At 37.3% G+C, this 8,670-nt stretch overlaps 1 protein-coding gene across 4 annotated transcripts in view; it reads right to left on the bottom strand.

Moving 5' to 3' along the window:
- Positions 1-6: 6 nt before the first annotated feature.
- LOC108572085 (CUGBP Elav-like family member 2) overlaps positions 7-8,670 on the bottom strand; it is a 471,722-nt gene continuing 463,058 nt past the window's right edge. For 3 of the 4 annotated variants that reach the window (XM_017934272.1, XM_017934274.1, XM_017934275.1), the window contains 3 exons: positions 7,223-7,345; positions 5,302-5,532; positions 4,401-4,683 (listed from right to left, as the gene is read on the bottom strand). In XM_017934272.1, the coding sequence (XP_017789761.1) occupies positions 4,556-4,683; positions 5,302-5,532; positions 7,223-7,345 (482 nt within the window). In that variant the 3' untranslated portion in view covers positions 4,401-4,555. Of the gene's footprint in view, positions 262-4,400; positions 4,684-5,301; positions 5,533-7,222; positions 7,346-8,670 lie in introns of those variants that run through there. The other variant, XM_017934273.1, reaches the window with a different exon arrangement.

Here is an 8,670-nt window from a genome sequence, read left to right as displayed (position 1 = left end):
AGTAGGAGGGTAACATAGTAATATATAATATGTCTGGGATCAGAGCGGGCAGCCGTTTCTTGCGAGAGGAGCGAGAGCGGGCAGATGTGTACAGGCACCGACAGACACAGAATGATTGATCAAGAGGTTGACCAAGGAGTCGTGACTGATCGACTGATCGACTGATCGGTCGATCGAACGATTGACCGATTTGACGGACTGAGACTGACATGGCACGGCGACTCCGATCGAGAACACGGTCACAACGTCGCAGGCCACCTGCTGGCACACAAACAAACACACGGACAGGTTAGTCACCACCACACACCAGATATGTTGGATTAACACTGAGTAAACGTGCACGGTGACGAGAAGACGATAGCGACATTGGACACCGAAATTTCTTTTTTTTTTACAATAGACCAACTTTTCTTTTTTTACACAACACACGGTTTTACGTTCTGCTGGTTCTTCTCCCCCTTTTTCCACTGATCTTCCGGATTTCGTACTTTTTCCACTACTGTCTTTTCCCGAGAATGTTCCGAACTTATAGAATCGACAATACAGACGAAAAGAGGTAGTGACGTAAAATGATTTCTATGGACCAGCGAGTTCGTGTATCGAGGGAGTTGGCGTTTCGCGATTCGTCAGGAAATTGTTACGCACCGTGCAACGTATACACAGGTAATTTGTCGGTACGTCGTTTATAGGTAGAAGCGACAAGAATCTGGTTTTTATCAATTTTGTAAATTTTAATTTCAAAAAAGTAATAATATGATCAAGAATAGAAGATTAATATTAAAACTGAACATTAGTTTAGTTACTCTTTTTATGCTTACTTCAGTTTTATTCGATTCTCGTTGCTTCTTTCGCATCGTAATGGTTCATCGATGTCTGTTCATTCCATAAATAAGTAAATAAATAAAATTGCATTCAAGACAGACTTTTAATTACTGAAATATTTCATCGAAGAACAGAATCGACGAACCATTCTATTTGGCATAATGGTGCCTGACGTCTGACGATATCCCAGAAAAAAAAGAACACACGGCGATGTTAGTACTAACAACTAAAGAAGCGTCATAGCGTAAATTAACCATCAAATTTCTAGATATTACTGTCACGATAGAACATTCCAAGTTCTGTGTACCTTGTGTACAAATAAAAAAAAAAGCAATAACAAGGAACTAACTGTCGCGTTTGCAATTAATAATAATAATAATAATAATAATAAAAAACATAGTGGCGTAATCAGAAAATTAAAGAAATTAGTGAGGTAGACCGTTGGTGGTTGTCTTTCATAGCTACCTTATGCTGGTAGGACAATGAACAAATAATAATCGATGGAGTCACAGAAGAGAGATAAATATAACGTTTAAAGAAACAAAGGGAATAAGAGAAGAAAATCTGTAAAAAAAAAAAAGTAAAACAAATATATAAAAATGAACAACAACAAAAGTAATGTTTAGTTAAATAACTTAGCGTTGCGTGAGAAAAAAACTTAAAGCGAGCTACTTATAGTACTCTCTCATATCCTGAGAAGAAGCTACACAGTGAATTTGTTAGTGAAACTTTACGTTTACGTAGTTTCCACTTTGTGCACAAAAGTTACCACAGAAAGCTTGATTGGCAGCCGTTTGCAACGAAATGAATTTTGATTACACCACTGGCGTGAAGAAGGGGGCTGGTGGGGGCAGTAGAGGGGGCTGAAAGGGCAAGGCTTGCACTTTCGAGAATATCGGGGGATTAACACCGATATAATAAGGGAACATATTTTTATCCCCGGTTTTAGTACGACGCGATTAAATGTATATATATATCGTTGGAGATTTACTTTCATACGTTCATAGATAATTTGTACTTGATACGCGCGAGAAAAAAAGTGCTCGTTTCAAGATGCTGTACACGAAGAAATATCAAATTTTGACAGATCGATTTTGGAGTATGACGTACTGAGTGTCTCTATGATAAACGATCAAATTTAGAAATTAAAAGGTCAGCACATTCTATACAGGGTGGTGGTAAATTTGAAAGGTGAATCTATAAACTAAACTAAGGTAGACATCAACAATAACAAAATTGCGTTTGAGGTTATGTTTCTTAGTTAACCTAACCTTTAAAAATCGGCTGAAATATCCCTGTGGTCGAGTAAACTTCTCTGTACCAACGATATATGGTCGGTAACTTACCTTGCACAAGTTGTAGAGGAGAATGCAGTGATATTTAGCGTTGTAAAAGACATTATCGATTTCTGCGACACTACCGATTGCTTCATTACAACACAGGTGCATGTCTGAAAGTTCTTCAAATGTGTATTCCATTGTATACTGTAATATTATAACAAACACAAGGTACACTATGCACACAACACAACGATACACACAAATCACTGAAAAACAATCACTGTACACTGCAGTATTCACATACCCATGCGTGCGTACCGAGTGAAAACTAGCGAAAGACAAAGAAAATAAAAAAAAAACTAAATAAAGATGAATTAAATTTATATTAAAACTACACTAAAATGTAGTTTTAACATAGATTTAATTAATATTTTTTGTTTTTTTTTTTTAATTTTCTTTATCTTTCGTTAGTTTCTATTTCGTGCGAACGCGTGTGTATGTGAATAGTGTAGTGTAGAAATCGGTAATGTCGTTTGCAACGCTGAATGTTACTGTCTTCTTCTCTACGATTTGTACGAGGTAAGTTGCCGACCACATGTCGTTGATTTTGAGAATCACTGTACACCCTGTGTCTCGACGTGCCCTACATTCGTTAGTGTCAGGTGGGTTGCTCGACCACAGGGGTATTTTTAAGTATTATTTTTAAAGATTAAACGCAATTTTGTTATGGTTCATTTTCGTCTTAGTTGCTCTCACCACCCTGTATAACTATTTTCTTATTTTTATTCATAGAGAGCAAATCGGTGCAATTGACTCGTATAATTTCGAGGCAAACAACCTTCACGATTTTATTCTCAAAGTCAAATTTATTCAAGAATAAAAAAGTATCGTCTATAGTATTGCTCTGCATTAATACTCGTCGGCAAAATTAAGGGATCACGAAATTTTCGCCCGGAAAATTGTCCATATTTGAACTGTTACAACTTCGTGAAAAAAAATCGTACAATAATCTGTCTGTGGTCGTTTTAAGGGGCGAAGCTTCTACCTTAACCTTAGTAACTTGATTTTCTTCGAAGATGCTTTCGAAAAGCACCTTCGAGGAAAATCAACTTAGCGAGGTGAAAGTAGAGGATTCGCCCTTCAAAATGACCACAAGTGGATTATTGTATATACAGGCTATCCTGTGTTACTTGTGATACTTTTTTCATATAAATATAGTACAACAAAAAGTGACACGTTACAAATATGCAAATTCACGTTTGTATGAACATTAAATACTTGTAATAAAAACATAGTTAAGAAGTGATCAATATTCAGGCAAAACGAGATAAATAAATAATGTCCAATGTCATACCCGTACTACTTGTCGCGTGTTTTCTCCGTGTACAGATTCAGTGGTGACAGTGCTTAGAAAGTTGTCGGTCAAGAAACTGAACGCATGTTACAGAAAGATTCTCAACCGTCTGCGTGTTAATTGAACACATAAGCAGCAATATTTTCACTGGTCTTGCTTCGAAAAGTATTGCAATAGAAACAACAAAAAAAAAGAAAGAAAAATTGTAAAAGGTGTAAAAAATTCTTCGTATTTTATCGTCCCGAAAAAAGAACAATGATAGACGACGAAAAATTTAAAGAGTCACCACTGGGTTCCGTAAAAGCAGAACTATGTCACTTGTAACTTTCATTGGATTTTTAGGTGCGAGGTATCGATTTTGAAGAGCGACGCGGTAATGAAAAAAATACGCCTTATCACGAGACATACAAATACAATAACCAGATAAAAATGAGAAAAAAGACAGGTAGTCTTCTGGATACAAGAATATTAGAATTATGTATACGTAGGTATATTTGGACGGACTGACACAGGTAGAGAACCCTGAAACTCTAAATAGAATTAGATCTTGTTTGAAGCTTGGTTAAACATCTCCAAAAAAAAAAAAAAAAAGAAAGTATATGTATATATAGAAAGCTTTCCCTAATTGCGTCCTGATTCCTCGGGAAGAACAGCTCTGATAGTATAATAAGTCTTCAATATTATCACAGCCTCGTTTCGAAGATAACTTTATAACCGTAGCCTTCAAATGAAGATTGGTTTCTTTGGCATCTAAACGCGGACAAGAAACACACACTATATAAAAGGTTTCTTCAACACCTTCTTAAAGAATACTGCTTGACTAGAGATGATTTGTTGCAAGCAAATATGCCTGCTTGGCTACTCTGGTCGAATGGAAAGGAGCCTAAACCATTTATCTATCTATTCAGACTTGAGGAACAATCCCGATCAATGATCGACGCGTGGCGGGACTTATCGAGTATATACCTATATATATATATATGTGAACAGTGATTTGTTTGTTTTTTTTTTTTAAATTAAGGACACCAAGGTCGTTGGTTTCGAGCCGTGGTATCCAAGAAGTCCTTGGTATCTACCTATAAACGGTGGACGATGCCGGCTAGTAGGGTTTCGATGCGTCCTTGGATCGTTTCAGTTGGACCTTCAGCCGTTTCATGCCGATCTGGAAGCCGTTCATCGCCTGAATCGCTGCTTGCGCGCTCGCCGCGTTGTCATATGACACAAAGCCTGCGAATCATTTGTGATGGTGCATGTTAAAATGTTGTTCCTTCGTTCATGAATTTTGTGATGTTGTTAAATTAGTCAGATTCTTTGTTTAATTTTGGCATTATTCTTTTTAACGTAGAAAGTGATAGCAAGTGTTTATTTTTACAATAAAATTTTTATACTGTTTGCGCTGAATTTTGGACAGTTGCTATTTCCAATACAATTTACCTAGATTGTTTTTTTTTTTAACGAATTTGCATACATTTGGAGAGTAGATCGACTCTTTGGAACGTTCCGCATATTAAAGTTAATTAGGGTATGATGTCAGAAAAATAAATACTTGGTGAGGTATTACACTTTATATACATTATATATATATATATAATCTTAACAATTTAGCATCATAGTATCTTATTAGATGCATCTAATATCGCCTCTGGTATTTATCAATATTCGTGCTTTTCACGTTGCGTTTCTTTTCGTTTGGCACACGTTTTACAACACGATCGCGAAGAATGATTATTTTTCAGCTGACCATGCTAGTTTATTATCCGATTTTCGTGAATTTCTCACAGGGAGAAATTAGCCTTTTACGTTCGACGTTTATCAAGTGTTAAGAATACGTATTATGCGTCTTACCGAAGCATTTACTTAGTTGCGTCTGTTTATCGATGAAAACCTTTGCGGAGATGACGTTCCCAAATGGCAGAAACGTGGAGACCAGGTCGGTATCGCTGAAATCTTGCGGTAGATGGTAGATAAACAGGTTGCAGCCTTCGGGACCTTCTATCTGCTTGTCCGTGCTGATGAATTTTGCCTTCTGGGCTGCCGCTGCAGCTGCCGCTGCTGCTGCCGTGAACGCTGGGAACCCTGTAAACAGAAAATTTGTCATTACCGATTCCTCAGTGTTCCATTCGATTCAGCTACGCGTTGCGGCTTCGCACCCCACGAGATTCACATTTAAGCGATCGCGATACTTTGGCTCAACTATGCTTTAAATTATCGAAGATGCAAAATTAGGTTACTGACTATTTCGCTTTTTTCTTTGGGTCATTCAAGGTAGAAGATATCTGATTAATTCAAGCTAAAGTAAAGTAAAGTAAGGTAAGGGCCATTTTTGATTTCAGTTATTGAAGATAGTATAAGAGAATAACTGTAAAGAATCATTATTATAAAAGTATTTCGATTGAAAGTCAATGTTCTTTTTAACTGAGATTTTTCATCAGCTGAGATTTATTTTTGTACAATTTAGTTTCACCGTCGTTCATTTTTTTCACAGATTAAACTGTTCGAGTGTCAATAATTTGTCGCATCTTCAATAATTTCTCGTTTAAATTTGACAATTTTATCAGTTTCAGTAACAGTGAATACAAGCGTTTGTTAGTTTCTTTTCTGCGTTTCAAACGAACAGCGCATCTTGTGAGTTGGAATTTGTATGTACAGCGGCGGCCATATTGCTTACGTGCAAGACGTTTATCAATTTGTGAATTTTGTTTATTTGTACAGAAAGATAATATTGTTATTGGAATTATTTTCACGGAACTTCAACAATTGCGTTGTGTGCACAGGTTTAAAGAGGTAACTATGCAAGTACTTACTATGTACGCAAGTGCTTACTACGTGACAGCAGAGAATGTTCGAACATCTTAAAAGAAAGCCGATACACGTCTTACAAAAAAAATTTCAAATTTCTCACAAAGTATCGATTTTCCTAACTCGTATCCTACTACTTTTGCACGCGGAAAATTTCGAAAAGTCGATCTAGATAAAAAAAAGGAAAATACAGTTCAACTTAAGAAAAAAGTGAAACCGTATGAAGGGTACACTTCAATTTTCTCTACTTTTAACCAAACACGAGATATTTAACCCTTTCCAACTGTTCAGACTCATTCTGTACGAAGTACTGCACGGTGCTCAGGAGTTTGCCCGCGGGGTAGCACAGGGGCAAATAAGGGCACACTTTGCCCGCAGCGCTTAAATTTCACGTCGCGCAATTTTAATTGGCCCGATTCGTTAGGCCAATAACGACAACACACACATCTTTTCTATCTTTATAATTGTGTCAGAAAAATTGGGCTAATGGAGATATTAGCCAAACAAACCCGCATTTCTTCCAAGGGCGAACTTCTGAGCTCTCCAACAAGTACTACACATTTCTACGGTTTAAAAATGATGTCTAAATATTGAATTTATCATAAATCGTACGTAAGCAGATGACCGTCTCTGTGGATTTCGACACTCGATCACGTGCAAATCGATCATGAAGAAAAACGTAGTTTCGCGTTACATCGCACAGCACTAAAAATAAGTTTCAGGCATTCCACTTCGTGTTAGTTACTCACTATGCAATTCTTTCTTATCCACGGTCACCGTCGTCTTTCCAATGAGAGCTTTAAGGCGCACAGTTACTCGTTAGAACAACACACTTTTACCAGCCATCGGTGCAAAGTGAAACAATACTGCTTTTGCCATTTTAATCATCAATATACACATCTTCTGATCAGAGAGAGAGAGAGAAAGAGAAACAAGCTTTCTTTTGTCAAATACGCCTGCTGCTTACCTGCGTACTGTTGCAAGCTGGAGTAAGCATTACTCAGGGAGTCCTGTAACCCATTTAAGGGAGTCCCCGTTAAGGAATTGAGCGCTAGGGACGTCACAGGACTGAGACTACCTCCGGTGGACCCTTTAAAATAAACAACGGACACGATTAATCCATACTTTTCTCCTGTTTTCTTCCATGAAATTTTCTACAATTGTGCCCAAGTAGACTAAAAGAAACAAATTAAACGTCGTTGAATTTTATATAACAGAAAGGACCGAATAATCCTGATCGACATGCCACATGCTCTCTGACATTAATACAGGGGTGTGGGGAGAAAAAAAAAATAGGGAAAATATAGCTTCGTTGCTGTTACAAGTATTATTATGCGTTGTTAATGGTATATGGGCACACGCGGGCGCGCATTAGCGACTAGAAGCGATTTGTACAACGCTATTTACACTAAGTTATATGTACAAGGTTTGTTTGTTTATTTGGTCGAGCAAAATATATTTTTGCATAATATACACGTTTCAACGTTTAAACGTTTTCTTAGCACGTCGTTAATTACAGAAAGCGATTATATTATATACAGGGTGTTCGTGTATCTTTGGTGTTAAATTGGAGGGATGATTTTTAGAAGCTGTTATCAGTCGACAATTAAAAGTGAAGAAATTGTGCTCGAGCTTTTTTCTGTAATTCGTTATCGACAATCGAAATTCCTTTTTCCCGAAGTAGGCTATTTTAGAGCGACGGTTAGGTCAGTGCCGATCACAATTTTGCCAACGTTTCACGATAAAAATCCCACGCGAATCGTAAAACGACATTAAACCAGCCCATTCGAAAAAATCCAGAAGGGCATGTCGACACGATGGAATTTTCTAGTAGAGAGAGAGTGAATGCCATTTTAATTACAAAATCTTCTCACAGATATCACACACGCACACACACGTTCTGTTCTGCCGCATGTGACCAGCAAAAACCCATGCAGCATGCATTACCAGAGTTCACTGAAACACTGGGCTCTCCCTGGCCGTGAGAGTCCAGAAAAATTGCGCAAATGTTGTTCCAATCTTTGAGAGATAGTAAGAAGTAATATCTTACAAGCATTTTTCTATATTACACGTGTGATGGAATTAAATTAAGCTGAACTGGCTGAATTGAAGTAAACTAAACGAAACTGAAAATTGACGCATGCTGTGCGGGTTTTTTTGCTGGTCACATGCGGCAGAACAGAGCAGTCGTGATGTCTGCGAGAAGATTTTCTAATTAAAAAGACATTTACTCTTTCTACTTGGAAATTCTCTTGTGGATTTTCAGAGTAGGTAGGTTTAACGACGTTTCGCGATTTATGTTGGATGTTTATCGCGAAATTTTTGGAAAACTGTGTCGGTGCGTGTGACAGTTTGCACTGTGGAAAATTGTATCTGAAAATCAGTTATATTAGGAGTAAGTTTTGATTGTTAATA

This window comes from Habropoda laboriosa, unplaced genomic scaffold (assembly GCF_001263275.1).
Source record: "Habropoda laboriosa isolate 0110345459 unplaced genomic scaffold, ASM126327v1 scaffold67, whole genome shotgun sequence".
NCBI lineage: Eukaryota > Metazoa > Arthropoda > Insecta > Hymenoptera > Apidae > Habropoda > Habropoda laboriosa.
Note: the sequence above shows the minus strand (reverse complement) of the source record. Positions and strands in the feature narration are given on the sequence as shown.